Source organism: Asparagus officinalis, chromosome 5 (genome assembly GCF_001876935.1).
Source record: "Asparagus officinalis chromosome 5, Aspof.V1, whole genome shotgun sequence".
NCBI lineage: Eukaryota > Viridiplantae > Streptophyta > Magnoliopsida > Asparagales > Asparagaceae > Asparagus > Asparagus officinalis.
This window is the reverse complement of record NC_033798.1, coordinates 115,205,773-115,222,815: the sequence shown is the minus strand read 5'-3', so window position 1 is coordinate 115,222,815 and position 17,043 is coordinate 115,205,773. Positions and strand designations below refer to the sequence as shown.

The window sequence follows — 17,043 nt, the reverse complement described above, 5'->3', positions numbered from 1 at the left end:
TGTATGAGGCAACGGACGTCTGTTATCTGAGTGGACTTGACCAGCATTAATGAACCGCATTTATGAGTTCGCAGGTTGATGAGGCGTCTGTCCGATCATTCGTACTGTGCGTGACCATCCGGCGTGCTTTGGGGCACGGTGCTTTCTCCTTTTCGGTCAGGAGAGGCGGTGAAGTAGGTGCACAGTACTCGAGTGGGTCTAGCCAACTTGCCGAGCGCCGACGGCCGGCGGATCCAGCTCTTGACTCAGACAGCCGAGGTGAGTCGCATTTATGAATGCTCAGGTTGACTCGACACCTGTCCAGAACTTCGTGCTGTGCGTACTGTGAGCGGCCGTTTTGGCGGCCTTGGGGTACTGTGCTCTCTCCCTTTGGGTCGAGGGGGATGGGAAGGTCCATCTCAGCACGTGGGGCAGCGGATACCCAGCTGTACTGACGGTCTTGGGGTTTGCTGGCGGATTCGACTCTGGACTCGGGCAGGCGAGTTGAGTGAAAAGCGAACTTCCGCCATCCTGATCGATCTTAACTCGTGCTGGCGAGCCGACCGTAAGGCGAACCTAGAACCGAGCATATCTGACGTCTATGCGATTTAGGCCCGTGCCAGAGAACTGAGCGTGCGAGCTCTTCTCGCTGGCGAATTTCCTGTTAGTCTATAGAGGTATTTTTTACCGTCTACAGGTGTACTCATTTATTATGATGCGACGAATTCCGAAATAAATTTATACTTGTAAAAGATTTACTGATTATTAATAATGAAGTTATTTTTATCATCTTTCATTTTTATAATTTTTGTACTTATAGTTTATATCATTTCAAGTTATTAAAAAACTTATGTAATTTTCTGTAATTTTTATATATATATTCATGATTTATGTGGATTTTTTAAAATTTTTTAAAAATAATTTTTTTTTAAAGAAAACAAAAAAACAGGACCGGTCTGGGCCCGCTCAGGCCCGGGCTAATCGGGCCCGAGTCCGGGCTTCGGTTTTGTCTGGCCCGGGCCCGGTTTTCCAGACCGGACCGACTCGGCCCGGATGTACAACCCTAAGTCACTAGATGATGAAGAAATAATCCTTTGCATCCACAGATTTCCTTTTAGATGTGGCAAGTTTCCTACGGATGTTTCTTGTACGTACCTGGACTCTCTCTCTCTCTCTCTCTCTCTCTCTCTCTCTCTCTCCATCCAAGGCACACATGTACAGTTGGAATCTGATATTTTGATCCAGTGGGCTCCATCTATTAATATATATTAATTAATACGGACAAATACGCATCCTATTGTTCTCAGCCGCTAGCTCAACTTTTATTTCTTATAATTTTATCCTCAAGTTAACATACCAGTTTTCAACCAGGAGAAATTTTGAATTGCCGGCAGATAATCTATCTTTTTTTTTTACTATTCTCGTAGCAATTTGGCTTTCAGTACTCATTTGCGGCTCAAAAGGACGGAATGATGGAGTCATTTTGTCACGTCGATAGGATTCATGCACGCCTAGGCAAATGTAATTTCAATGGAAGGTTCAATTATTGAAGTGATGCATTTTTTATCAATATGAAACGGCGATAGAAATATTACTTATAATTTACATCATGGTCGCCCACATGCATGGGTGGAGATACCTATGAGCGATTAATTACCATTTATTTTTTTAATTACTAGTCAAATTTGTGGTTTTCTGGTTGATACTATATATTTAAATCTTGTAAGTAGGATGTAATTATTTATTTTTAATTCAGCGGTACAATTACGATATAACTTACAATGAACCAAATTGTGCGGCTCTTCTATTTTTCTTGAAAAAGATAAATTATTTAATATTTCTCTAAAATTCAAATTTATGAATATAATTAGTGGTTGTTAGAAGATTGAAGTGCAAGATATCAAAGTTACATAATTGGTTGCAAATTGACATAGGGCGAGGCCTAGATTATTAAGGTGCAGTCGTTGTCAATCTTTTGACTGTTGACATTAACAATTTAGGTATGGTAATTTGTCTACTTTGGGATGGCTAATTCTTGCGTGTTTGGCCTCAAAATATTAATGATGGGACCATAGTTAATGCCACTACTGCTGTAGAGGTATCTACAAGTTCAAACTCAATACGCAATCCTCTCGTTTCGGTGATATGAAACTTCTTTGATTTTCCTTCTATTGGATTTAGTACTGTACCATTATTAGAAGCTTCCTTTAAAAAAAAATGTATCATGTAGAAGCTTACTCATCTAATCTGTTGGATTTCTTTGACTGGATAATGGAATGAGCAAAATCGGGATACTGAAATTACTTTTAACCTTTTCTTTGGCAGCTTTTTTCATCTTCTGAAAATGTTTTTCCATCTCATGATCTTAGAACAATCTTTTCAATAAATTCATAATAATAGCTGTGGAGCACAGGTGAGATAAGGTTAATTGTTAATCTTTTCTATCCGGAAATTAAAAATGAACATATGCCCATTTTTCGTAGAATTTAATTGTACCGGATCATTTTAAATTCTCAAGCTTTATAAAGGAAGCAGACGTAAAATTACCGAAGATATATAAGCTCAAATTTGTTCTCTATGAGGCTCTGACTATTCGCTCTATTATTCTAATGCGTCGTTTTCCTTTCTCTGTCAAGAAATATGTTATGTGCAATTTGAAATTAGCACACTCAAAGTGTTTGATAGCTAGACATAGTCTCTGAACTCGCACAGATGTCGTTTCATAAATATTATATCTGGATTAATGTGATGTCCATGATTTCACATAAGACTGCAGTTCAAGGTGAGCCCAATGACGTTAAATCTGCCATTCACTTAATACTGTGCAACAACATGTTTCACCATCACAGTAATATCTCTCTAGTGGAAGTCAAACAATGATCAAGTGTAGGTACAAGGTAGATAGGTGAAAGATAATAACGCAAGGAGCACAATATAGAGAAGATCCAATAATAAATATAAACGTGTTCCAATAGAAGCAAAGAAGTATATCTGACAATCTGAAATAAAGTAATAATATATGAATACAAGAGTCAACTGAATACATTACTAAGGCACTCAACCTCCAAAATGAAATACAACTCTAAAAAAAACTAATATCATAAATATCTACTGTGGAGCACTAAATATCTATTAAATAAATGACAGCGAGCTAACTGCATCTCTGTCAACCTGCGACTCTCCGGACGCCTAACTTGCTGCCTAAAAAGAGAGGAAACAACGAGCGTCAAAGCGCTAGTAAGAACATCTCCACCGCCCCCAGGGGAAAGGGGGTAAGGTGTATAAAAATACAAGTTAGTACATATAGATATATAAATTATCTATCTTGAACTTAGAGAAATTGAGATTTAGAAATCCATAACACGAGATTTAGTACGCCGAGGGAAATAATCCAAATAAGGAAACCCTCATAATGTATATACCATGTCTCAAATTGTGAATCGCTAAATATCAATTCCAAACTAAGAATAAATAATGAAGGAAAGCAATACATGCAAAAACCATTACAAACAATGTCACAAATGTCGACCAAGCATATCATACTACCATTTGGTAGATAAAACAGATACTAGTACACAATCCTGTGTAATCCACAATGTGAACTACATCAAAAACTCACTAACCGCCTACGACTCAAGCCATCAACTATTTCATAAAATTATTATTCATAAAATTTTACAACCCATCGCATCATCGTGCGGATCGACATATAGGCGCATCGACCTCTGCGCATATACATGCGGATACAATAATATAAGTACATCGATCTCTGTGCATAATTATGCGGATACAATAACATAGGTACATCGACCTTTGCGCATATTCATGCGGAAATAATAATATATAACGGAGTGTAATCTACCGTGGTCTCATTGCAGTATACCTACTAACGTACTCTGAGTGTAGTCTATCCGTGGTCTCATTACGGATTGCCAACTAACCCCACTCAGCATCCACAGCTATCGTAAACCAAAACAAAAATCACTTTCTATCGTGAACAAACTCAAAGTGTTAGATTATGCACCTCTAATAGCTCGTGCGTGCTCAAAACAAATATGTGCACACTCTCACAATCGTGCACGTGTGTCGACGCACATCTTGTACATCATGGTTGCGATCAAACCGCGTGAAGAAGAAAAAAAATACCAAATCAGCTCATTATCGGTCGACCGATTCTCTTGTTCGGTCGACCAGTCGGTGACGTGCACAACACATGCACAAGATTTCAGCCTTGATCGGTTGACAGATAGCTATGGTCGGTCGACCGACCAGAGGAAAGATGCAGCTTCCTGATGACTAATCGGTCGACCGATCAGAGCAAAATCCGGTGATGAACAAAGTTATAGGTTTTCATCTACAATAAAAAACAATCTTTTTCAAATAAAACTCATATGTTAAAACTTATTTAATGTAATTAGGGTTCACTTTGCTACAGGAAATCGTATTTATCAAAATTTGAGGGGATTCTTACAACCATAGCATAATCATGTTTGTAAAAACAACATGAAAACAATTATCCTTAACAAAATCTCATGTTAGACTAACTTTAAAATTTAAAGCCAAAACAGAGAATCTGTTTTATAATGTTTTAAAATCAGAAATATCAAATATTTGTATCATACAGTTAAAAAGAGTGATCTTTATACATAAACTAGATTCTAAAATCCAATAAAACCAAATAAAAACGGGGATGAGATTGGAGAAGATGAAACTCGCCTCAAAATTTATGCTGAACACGAACGCGAGTGACACAATCCTCCTTCACCAAAAGTCACGGATCTCGCCCTTCTCTCGGGATTTACTTCACAAAGCTCTTCCCAAACGCGCAAATTAGTGTTAGGGTTTAGAGGGGAAGAGAGGCTGCTATTTAGGGTTCAGATATGAATAAGAAAAGAGGAAAATTTCGTGTATTACACACACACACACACACACACACACACACACACATATATATATGAGGAATATGGGTATGCTTGGTACCAAGCACAATTTTTGTGTTTGATAGTGAGGTGGCACAATCCCATCCACTCATTCAAATGGGGGACCACATTCACATGGGTTGAGGAATGCATGAGGATATGCAATCATCTAAATGAGTGGAGGGGATTATGTCATCTCACTATCAAACATAACTTTTTGTGCTTAGTACCAAGCATACTCATTTCTCTCTCTCTCTCTCTCTCTCTCTCTCTCTCTCTCTTAAAACCCAAATTCTGGGTTCATCGGTCGACTGGTTGTGAAAATTGGTCGACCGATAACTACACATCAGTTGACCGGTTGTTCCCATCGGTCGATTGACCAGAACGAAAATCTAACTTACAGTTTTGATATATCAGTGCATGATACTCACATATGTGTACGTATTTGATCTCAAATCGATTTTAAACATGCTAATTCATCCCAAAATAGTTTCAAACATGATAAAACTCATATTTTATCATTTCAAAATAATATTTTAAAATTTTACGGGGTTTTACAATTAATCACAATTCGATACCCTAAAGTATGGTGTGATTACACCGGTGAATCTACAGTTTGCGTATTTATATATATAATCCTAAAGCTATTGATTGTAGTTACACCAATAATCCTGAAAGTTGCATGTCGTCTGGGCTCCAGGATCATCCTTGTGGTTACAATTTGTCAGAATTACCCGTATAGATCTGCAGAGTCCAGGGTTACCTGTATAATTACATTCATATCTCAGCAAGATAACGTAATGTAGTAATCCAAGATATCTTACAAATATAGCTTAAAAAATTGCAACTGAAGATAATATTACAATTATAACTGCAATTAGGTTCTTATAAACCGTAACTAAAAAATTCATAATTATTTTACATGTAAGTGCTTTGAATCCACTCCCGGCCACTCACAAGATGGTGTTCCTTTTAACGGTCTGCTTGTTTCCACGGAAGTAATTATGAAGTAGCTGAATTAAGAGAAGTAGATACTACTTTTACTATTTCCAAACAAAAAAGTGTGTTTGGTTCTCTGAAAAACTTACTTTCAATACTTTCTTAAACGCTTATGTGGTGTCTACGTGTCTCATCCTTACTTTCAAAATATTTTTCTAATTCTCAATACTCTGAAGTAGCTTGGAAGTAGTTGAAATGCATATTAATTAGGAAATAAATAATTTTTTATTAATATTTTTTTATTAGTTACTTCTAACCACTTTTCATTGATAAAATTACTCTTAATTTTAACAATTATTTTGTAGTAATTTGTGATGGTCGTCGACCAGTTTTTTTGGGATGAAGAGAACAGTTTGTCTATTAATTCTTTGTCTAAATATCATGTTGATGTTACAATCAAAGGAGCGATGGAGGAGGGAAATTAGATATTTATAAGAATTTATGGTCATCCAGAGTCTTATCGTAGGCGAGAGGTAAACAATTATTTTGAAGCTATATGGTTGAAGGATTCTTCTTGCTCTCAAGTGACGATGGGTCATAGCGGCATGAAATTGGTTGTAATGTGCTAGATCAAATTAAAGAGCATGACGTGACTTTGAAATTGTGGAAGCAACATGTGTTAATTACTTCATAGTAATATTTCTAAATATTATCCAAACAAAAAAATAAATAAAGAAGAAGAAGTTCTACTTTCATTACTTCTAAAAGTATATGAAACAAACAAAAAATGCTATTTTTACTTCTATAACATACTTTTTAGTTCCAACCCTTCAATACTCCAACGCGCCCTAGACGAAAACATCCTCTCTCATACTTGACAGACTTTCCTCCTAATCACCTGGGCCCACCACACAAATATCCAAAACAGATGGCCCACCTCAACACTAACGTCGACGATCCAAAATCCTCCGCGTACGATCACTACAAAACCAACGCCAGATTTATCGCCCACGAAGGGGTAAAATCGTAAAATATCTAAACCAGACCTTCGCCTTATAAAATGACCCCCGCTTGGTCTCCATCGTTCTCAGAGTCTCTTGCTCCGGTCCGAAACCCGATACGGTAGAGCGCAACCCGATACGATACGAAACATGGGAATTTTCGCCACCATATCGCTACTTGTCCTTCTAGTAGTTCCGTTGACTAACGTTGACTCGCGCCCTGTCCTGCCGTTAAGCAACGTTGAATCCTTCCTCAAGCTGCCGTCCGATGGCCGAGCTGACCGCGACGATGGCGCCGTCGGTACGAGATGGGCTGTTCTCATCGCTGGCTCGAGCGGTTTTGGGAATTATCGCCATCAGGTATTCATGATTTCTTTATCTTTTTTTCTTTTCTTTTAATTATCGTCTTTTATTTTGTGGATAAAAACTGTTCCCATGGTTGTTTGGGTTGACTGTTTTTAGTTGAAAAGTTTAATTTTTGAGGAATCACGACTGTTATTTGTGTCAGAATAGTTCGTAAAAATTGGCTTTTTTCGATACTGTTTTTTGTTTTGTCTTTAATTCGTTGTGATTTGATAAGTGCGAAAAACAAATATATGCGTTTTACAAGAAATTTTATAGCGAACATTGATGTTATGGAAATTAGTTGATTCATTGATAGGAACAGGAAAAATAATGAAATTTAGGTATTTAGTCTAGTCAAAATTGGTCAATTGGTAAAGTTGGATGTTTTGTCTTGGGGATAATTGCAGAATCTCTAGCTTATCTCCTTTTTTGTAATTTAACTTTTGCCATCTTGGTAGGTGAGCTGCCAATTTCACTCAAATTCTCTTTTCTTTTAATTTTTAGTGGTTGATTAAGAAAATATTTACTCATCATCATCATCATTTTTGCTAGGTTTTTATTTCGATCGTAATGACTTTGTGATGATGATATCTACTACTTATAAATGGTTGATTTAGAAATTCTATTTTTTTAATGGTTGATTGGAAATTCCATTTTTTTATACTTAATGGTTGATTAAGAAAATATCCGTACTTATCATCATCATCATTGTCATTTGAATTTCTAGTGCTAGGTTTTTATTTCGACCACAACTTTTTTAAGTGGTTGATTAAGAAAATATTCGTACTTGTCATCATCGTCATCAAATTCGTCATCATCATTTGAATTTCTAGCACTAGGTTTTTGTTTCGACCACATGGACTCCGTGATGATGATATCTGCTATTTATTATTGATCTCAAAAGATTTTATTATGTCTTCTATCACATCATCACTGGTATGTTAATATGTTATATATGATATTGGTCTTAACATGTAGGATGCACTTGACATGTTCATAGCTCATCTGATATTTTGTCATGGAAGAATCTTTACTTTTAAATATTCCAAAGTTTTCTTCTTGCCGACTTTTGATATTATGTCCTGATAATTGTGTTGGTATGTTCAATTTATTTTATATGAAATTTGCTGATATATCATCCTATCTAATCCGGTACAAAGTCAGCTTTCCTAAGTGTTTGGCTTTGCAGAAGTTCTGATATTATACACGAAAGGGATGCCATATGAACGTCTGCTAGATGTAGCTGTGCCACCCTTAAGTATGGAACCAACGAAACAACTACACTCTTTATGTACTGACTTCTCTAATGGCGGTTGAACAATTACATAGAATTCTCAAATTATATGGCATGGACTTTTTTATTGGGTACAAATTACCATCAGCGTGCTTGCTATTACTATCAGTAGATACAATTGCTTGTATTGTTGTTAGTTGTGGGAATGGGGCTGATAATTTGATAATTCAATCGGAATCCAACCCGAATATTGGGATATAGGTCCTTGTGTCATATAGCTTATTGGATCTACATATGGATCCTAAAAATAGATTCGTTCAATTGGATCTAGATATCAAACCCTATAACTCAAAATACACTTGCAGATTAATTAGCCTAGTTCAAATTTAAATCACTTTTGTTCTGTCTAAATATGACTGCATAAGCTCACTACCATGCTTAAAGATGATGGAAATGCTAAAAATTTACATAAGGTAGCAAAATGAAAGCAAACTTATAACATGCATTTGAACTTGAATAGAAATGAACAAATGCGAAGCCAGATTAATAAGTAATAAGTATTGTGATTGGATACTCAAGTCAATCCTACAAATTTATAACGAATCAATAAATGGACTTTGTAAATCTGACCAGTTTCTGGCCTGTCACCACCTAATTTGCGTAAAGATCAAATGTTGGTATGAACTTATGCAATTTTTAGTTTCATTTCAAAATGTTAAAGCACTTCGTTTCCTTTGCTATTGATTAAGTCCACAGTGAAGTTTGTGACATTTCACATGAATTAAGATTTGAAAATAAAGACTACAGTCAAATTTTTATGAGATGATTAATTGCATCCTGTCGCCACCTAATTTGTGTAAAGATCAAATGTTAGTATGAACTTATGCAATTTTTAGTTTCATTTCAAAATGTTAAAGCACTTCATTTCCTTTGCTATTGATTAAGTCCGCAGTGAAGTTTGTCACATTTCACATGAAGGGAGATTTGAAAATAAAGACTATAGTCAAATTTTTATGAAATGATTAATTGCATCCTGCTGCTATCCTGTTTTGGTAGCTAGTATCATGAATTGTGGCTGACCTCATTGTCCCTGCTTAAACTTGCTCACGTCATTACTATCGAATTCCCGCTTGCCTCTCCCATCCTTTTAATATTCAGGAGCATAAGCGTATTTCTTTACCTAATAGAGCAAGAGCCTATATACATCTGGGCATACTGGATTTTAATGACGGTGTTGATAAAAAGATCCTTCCAAGAGCGTGGAGGATCTTAATTAGGAAAGGAAGTGATCCACTGGAAACTCTTCTTAAGACTATTTCAAATTTTAGTAGGCTACCTCCAAAATTAAAGATTACTTCAACCTTGATCTGGAATTATTAGTAGATAGAGGTATTTAAGTGAAGTTTAAAATTTTCGAAATTGTAGATGTTTCAGCAATATGTAATTACTTTTTGATGTTCTTTTGCTGGAAAATGATTTCTTTTTAACATCCAAATCTTCTCGAAGATCGTTCAAATATGTTTAGGTCACACAATTTGATGTATAACTCATTATTCTGTGATGTTCTCTTAGGCCGACATCTGTCACGCATATCAAATCATGAAAAAGGGCGGTCTGAAAGATGAGAATATCATTGTTTTCATGTATGATGATATTGCTCACAATGAGGAAAACCCCAGGCCTGGCGTCATTATTAATCACCCTCAAGGTGGAGATGTCTACAATGGGGTTCCTAAGGTTTGTCCTAAATTTTAGAGAAATTTCAGTCCTTCTGTGATTTTGCAATTTATTCTGATTAGGATGTGTATTCAGGATTATGTTGGTGAAGATGTTACAGTTGGCAACTTTCTCGCTGTTCTCCTTGGAGATAAGAGTGCTCTAACTGGAGGAAGTGGAAAGGTCGTTGATAGTGGTCCTAATGATCATATCTTCATATTTTATTCAGATCATGGTGGCCCTGGTGTTCTTGGTCAGTATTTCTTATTAATTTTGGGCTCTTATGTGACAGTTGTAAATGTTAAATGTTAAGAATGACATTGTTTTCACTTATTTGACATCAAAGGGACATAAACAGGGAATAATTGATGCCAAGAACTTCGTCACTAAGTTGTTTTGAAATTTGTGGGCTATGGGATTATCTAACTGTTTACTGTATATTATTCCTCAAAGTCCTATGTCATTTCCTATATAGTATTATCTCATAGAATGCTGACATCAGGTTGACAACCAGTTGTGGAATCTTCAGAACTCTTTCTGGGAGCTTTTCAGACTTGAATTATGCTCCACATCTGACCTCACTTTTGTAGGGTGTTCGTTGATATTGACGATGACAATATAAACGTTTCACTAATAATAATATGCATCATATTCTTTTACTCGTAGAAAATTGGAAACCTAGCACATAACCTTTTTTATATTCTTGCTTCTTCCTTCTTCATCTTCAGAACTCTTTCTGGGAGCTTTTCAGACATGAATTATGCTCCACATCTGACCTCACTTTTGTAGGGTGTTCGTTGATATTGACGATGACAATATAAACGTTTCACTACTAATAATATGCATCATATTCTTGTACTCTTAGAAAATTGGAAACCTAGCACATAACCTTTTTTATATTCTTGCTTCTTCCTTCTTTAGTTATCATTTATGATGTTTCAACAATGATACTTAATACTTCTCTTATGTTTGTGATATATTCCAGGTATGCCTACCTATCCTTACCTTTATGCTGACGACTTGGTAGCTACACTAAAGAAAAAGCATGCCATGGGAACCTACAAAAGCATGGTAACTCACTGATCTTCAATGTTATAATCGTGATTTTCAGTCTGTCCATAGTTAAAACTTTATTTGTCCTATTTAGGAAAATTAACTGTCCTGTTTGTTGTTTAAGGTATTTTATCTTGAAGCTTGTGAATCTGGGAGTATCTTTGAGGGTTTGCTTCCGGAAAATATAAATGTTTATGGAACAACAGCCTCAAATGCTGTGGAAAGTAGTTGGGGAACTTACTGCCCCGGAGAGTACCCTAGTCCTCCTCCAGAATACTGGACTTGTTTGGGAGATTTATACAGTGTTGCTTGGATGGAAGACAGGTACAAATCTATACTTTCGGAAGCTACTTGAGTTTGAGCTTTTGGTGCCTGGGCGGAGGTGGTGACGGCGAGAAGGGCGAGGGCCAGGGCGACGAGTTTGAGAAAGCCCTTGTTTTTAAAGAGAGAGAGGAGAGAGAGAGAGAGAGTTTAGACATTGCATATATAGAATATCCAATGAACTACATGTTGGTTAAATGTCTCATGTCCAACTCCTCAGCTTCATACAAATTTTCAGAAACGCATAATATATAAAAATATGATTAACAATCAGGGAGAATAGAAGTATAACCTCCATTTTTTTGTCAGAAATTGATAAACTGGAATTAGTTTAAATCTTGCACAACTCGATGATCAATTATCCTAGACGGTCGCACATTTTATCTTTATATTTGATTAATGATTATAAAGGATAGTGGTTTGCTTAACTGTACATTTGAAAGCTATATGGACCTCAAATTAAGTATTGTAGAGGGAACTGGAATTTCTGAACCCGAGAAGGTAGCATTCAGCATGTACTAATGTTCAATATCAATATATTTCTTTGGATGTGTTTCTATAATTTGTTCACTTTTCTGAAGTTTAGATTTAGAAATTGAATTGTTTGTATGGTATTTTTTTCTGCTTCTCATGTTTGCTTGTTTCTTGTATGTTCAGTGACATCCACAATTTGCGAACTGAATCTGTTAAGCAGCAGTATGAACTGGTATGTGCATGAAATTTATCCCCTAATTCCCCAAGCTTTTGCAATCTCATATATATATATTATATATATATATTTTTTAATAGGTCAAAACCAGGACATCGGGTCATAACACATACAACCTTGGTTCCCATGTTATGCAATATGGGAATCTGAGGCTTTCTTCTGATCACCTCTTCTTATATATGGGATCAAATCCTGCCAATGAAAACTGCACCTTCATTGATGATAACTTGTTACCATCATTTTCCAAGGCTGTGAACCAGCGAGATGCAGATCTTGTTTATTACTGGAACAAGGTTAGCTTCCCCTTTGTGTAAATTTAGGTTTGAATTAATCATATTGCATTTTCTATGGACTGACTTTTATTTTTCTTTGTTATAAAGTTCCAAAGATCACCAGAGGGCTCATCCAAGAAACTTGATGCTCAGAAGCAGCTTCTTGATATGATGAACCATCGATTGCACGTAGATAACAGTGTAGAGCTCATAGCAAAGCTCCTCTTTGGTTCTGAGAAAGGCAGAGAAGTTTTGAAGACTGTTCGGCCTGCAGGAAAACCTTTGGTGGATGATTGGGGCTGCCTCAAGTCTTTGGTAAGTGTGCAAATTACGCATCTTCATTACTTAACAGAAGTTAGGGATTTCCGATAGACCATTTATTTTATATCTAAAATTGATTTAAAATCAAATACCAGGACAAATGTGGTTTGTCTCCACAAATGTGCTTGTCTGTTTGTGTTTTTCCTTTTGAGACCTATTTCATCTTTCCATTAGAAGTTGGAAGGTATAAAATCTTACTTTTGAAAAAGGGTTAATTGTGGATAAACCCCTATACTATCCCTGAATTGAGCTTACTGCTGCAGTTCTAGCTGCAACAATAGAACTCAATCAGGGGTTCTATCTGCAACAACAGCACTGTTTATTTATGTTTTCTTTCTTCAGAGTGTTTTCTATGTTAATAAAAACCTAATTTGATCTAATCTTTTTTGCACATGAATCAAATTGTAAATTTTAAGTACGATCGTTATTCCTGGTTCAATCAGGATGCTCGTGCAAAATCAATAAATTTGAATTTTTGTTGTGAGAGATTTTCAGGACTTCCACTGCAACAATGCGTGCGTATAGCAAAAACCATCTTAATGAATTGAAATTATATACAATACAGCTGTAACCTATTACTCCCTTCTCTAACTGAACCTATTGTGAACCCAAAATTCCAACTATACATCACGGCCTACTCATAACATAACTTCTGTGCTTTTCATCATTTACTTCAGGTTCGTTCCTTTGAAGCAAGTTGCGGCTCTCTATCTCAATATGGCATGAAACATATGCGCTCCCTTGCAAATTTCTGCAATGCCGGTATAAAGAAGGAAACCATGGCTGAGGTTTCTGCTCAAGCTTGCCTTCGAGTTCCTGCTAACCCCTGGAGTTCACTCCACAAGGGATTTAGTGCTTGATGTGCAACAAAGGAAGCAGCTGTAGCCCCTGTAAATATACATATATGATGCTCATTAGTGAGCATTTGCTTGTTTGGCTGTGATCTTTAGTGTTGTATATAGCAAGCATATTGGTATATTTAGGGGGGAGGGGATTCCATTGTGTGGTGACATGTAAATAATGGGAATTGCATGAGGTGGGATCTTGTGATGTGGAAACCTGTGGTCTTTGTGTTCTGTTTTTAATTGAGAAATGCTAGATGTTACATCCATTATCTGTCTATTTGCATTGTTAAAGTATTTCGTAGCTTGTTTGTCTTTGGCGTTGTTTACTGTTGAAAATTTAGGGAAGAAGCAAACCAAATACGCATGATGGAGAATTTTTATAATGGCTGCGATGTAGTGCAAATTTCAGGAGCTGCCCTCTAATAGGTCAAATTCTAAAGCTTCATTTTGCGTTGAAATTTGTTTCAAATTGTAGGATACATTTATATTTAAACATTTAGCACATGAAGTAGCATATGGAGAATTCAAATATTATTTGAGCTGAAGAATCAATTTGATTGACAATATATACAATGTGTCCGGGGAATTTAGGGGCGATGTGCGTATCTACTTGTTTATTTGATTTAAGAATTTGCAAGGGAATTGTTGCTTCTTCATTTTTTTTTGGCCTGGAAATGTCAACTTTTGAATATATATTTATTTACGTATAGCATACAACTTCAAAGAGCTATAATGTAGATACACTTGATTGATGTCGAACTATCAAACCACTCTTTTAAGTTCTGAATTATGCATTGGATTACTTCAAATTGAGCTCTACTCTTAGCCTTGTGGTGCTAATTTGCATTTTCAAGTTGACATAATTGAGCTGACATACGCAAATTACACAATAACTCACTCCTTAGGAGTATAGATGCCACTACCCTTTATTCTCACATCCACAAAAAAACTTATGCCCACAAGCATCTAGGCTTTAAAAGCCACAAGTGGAAAGATGTACTGTAAAGCTCCTCAAAGCCACATACTTTACTTTTCAATTTGCTCCCTTCCATTTGTCATAAAGAAGACAAACACCCATAAATATGAGAGACTGATACAGCTAGCTATGTGCCTTGCCTTTCTCTTCGATGGAGGCCACATGTGGTATTTGTGCGCTGCACGTGAGAAGAGACTTCCCTAGTCATCTTTGTGATTGAGCTTTACAATAATTGGAGTATTCTAACTCACTCTCATCTGAATAAATTAAGAATTTGCATCTTTTGTCCTTTTTGTTTCACGTCAGAATTTAATTACCAATTTCTTCTTGGAATGGTTGTTATTGGTTTATACAACTGTCAACATATCCACTTGTAGGATGTACTTATTTTTAATCCACTCAATGACTACACTATACCGATAAAGTAGTTCTCGTTGCATGCAAATTTGCAATTGCTATGCATTTCTTCTTCTCTTTTATACTTTCTCCGCGTATTAAAGTTAATGAAATCTTCCAACTTCTTTGTCACGCTAATCATTATTTTTACCATTGCCTTTTGAATACGATAAAATTATAATACTTAATCCCCCACATGACGCAAGTAAAAACTAATGCTTATTAAATAATAATGATTGTGATTAAAAAAAGTAGGTTTTTTTAACCATATAGTAGAAATAATTCAACTTCATGATTAAATATCTATTCTGAGTAGTTTTTCCATTATCTTTGTAGATTATCTAAGGTAGAGTTGGTGGTTATACCTCTCTAATCATAAGGACAACTTAAATAATTTTTTTTTGCTTTGATATGTTTTATGTCTGAAGACATGTTAATGTGCAAAAAACATGCTAGGTCTCACGTGACAACTGTGTAGGTGACTTTAAAAATTAAAATTGCAAGCAAGTTGTTGGTATTGGATAAGAGTAAAGACTGTCGCCAGCTTCCACCGGAGCTCATGGAACATTCCTAGTTTTTGAAATTAATGTCAGAAGTTTGCATCGCTGTGCCGTTCAGAAATTGATAGCGGTATCTCTTTCTCATACTTTTTGAACATCTCTCTCTGAGTAAGCCGTTAGAAAATTTACTGATTCCATTTTCCTCGTTTTCTTACCTCAAAAAGAAAACCAAACATTGAGATTGATTTCTAGTTTCTAATTTATTAGTAGAAAGTTAAGGGCTTATTTCGGTGTTAGTCCCTCAAATCTTTAATACCTTTATTTTAGTCCCCAAAAAGTTGAAAATTGAACATGGTCCCCCAAATCTTATAACTTTTTGTTAAAATATTTTAAAATTTGTCCCCCAATTGTTTGATTTGGAGTGAAGTATTTCTTTAATTTTAACTGATTTGGGCTACTGATTTCAGAACCATTTACTAGATTTTGAAGGAGTAATTTCAGAATATGATGGCTCTGGAGTACTAATTTCAAAACACGTGGGAGATATGGAGGAAGTGGCTTAAAACATGAAGGCTTGTGGGGACTGTTTTCAAAGGCAAAATATGAAAGATTTGAGAGACTAATATTAAAAAAAACCCAAAATTAAGATACGCAACTGTGACTGTAGTAGGTCTGGGTCTAGAGTAGAGCTCAAATCCAAATTGTATTAGACAGTAATTATTTTCTCAAAAATTGATGCAACGGTTCACAGAAAAATTTTGTGCAAATTGTATAACATACATAAACGATCAATATCTGCAGTTCATATAGATAAATTTGTATCACGACAAGTTTTTAAAAATAGAGTAAGGTCTTCAGTACCAAAAATCCCTTAGGTCAACAATAAACTGTTGTGAGGCTTAGTTGAAATTTTTTTCAGGCAGAAATTGTTAAGTACGATGTCTAAACTGGCAATATCAAATGATAATGTTTAATGTTTATTGGATTAGTTTCTTTGTGGTCTTTTTTTTTTTTTGGTTGTTAAGTCACCTCGAGTTGATTATTAGAAAAATATAAAGTAAACACCAATCAAGTTTAAGGAGTATTATAAGTTTGATGAGTTGTATTCACGCGTAAAAAGGTAGCAGTATATAGACTATAGAGTAAAGCATTCTAGAAAAGGGAGCTGCCCCATTAATGATTGAATTCACAAGGGATCAAAAAAAAAAAATATTGAGAGGAAACCTAAAGAATACCCCACGTCTTTGTATAAACTACTCTCAATCTGGACAAACTTAAGTAATGTACTTTCTCACCAAAACAAACCTACTACAGCCGTCCAAAACTTTAGTTTGCTTTAATTTCTCATTAGTGCTCTCTCTTCAACTTTTATCTTATGTGTTATGAGATGAGCACAAGGCCGAAACCGTTTTTTTTTTCTTCCACCAAACATATTTGATAAGTCTTCTGGTAATAAAATTTACTTTTAGTTGTTGGATTGGCCAGAATCCTAAACAGCTTCTGTTATTTTATCCTTG

The 17,043-nt window shown here is 35.7% G+C and overlaps 1 protein-coding gene across 1 annotated transcript; it reads left to right on the top strand.

Moving 5' to 3' along the window:
- Positions 6,916-13,929, top strand: LOC109840805 (vacuolar-processing enzyme-like). The gene is made up of 9 exons (XM_020409579.1): positions 6,916-7,198; positions 9,990-10,154; positions 10,230-10,386; positions 11,119-11,204; positions 11,311-11,510; positions 12,165-12,213; positions 12,297-12,509; positions 12,597-12,803; positions 13,487-13,929. Exons 1-9 carry the CDS (start codon positions 6,989-6,991, stop codon positions 13,667-13,669), a joined length of 1,470 nt encoding a protein of 489 aa, XP_020265168.1. The 5' UTR covers positions 6,916-6,988; the 3' UTR covers positions 13,670-13,929.

What these genes read in the sequence shown, in the direction of transcription:
- LOC109840805 (XM_020409579.1), top strand. Translation starts at nt 6,989, where the DNA reads ATGGGAATTTTCGCCACCATATCGCTACTTGTCCTTCTAGTAGTTCCG. An exon ending in TTGGGAATTATCGCCATCAG is followed by an intron (nt 7,199 to 9,989) that starts GTATTCATGATT and finishes ATGTTCTCTTAG; the next exon opens with GCCGACATCTGTCACGCATA. An exon ending in TTAAGCAGCAGTATGAACTG is followed by an intron (nt 12,214 to 12,296) that starts GTATGTGCATGA and finishes ATTTTTTAATAG; the next exon opens with GTCAAAACCAGGACATCGGG.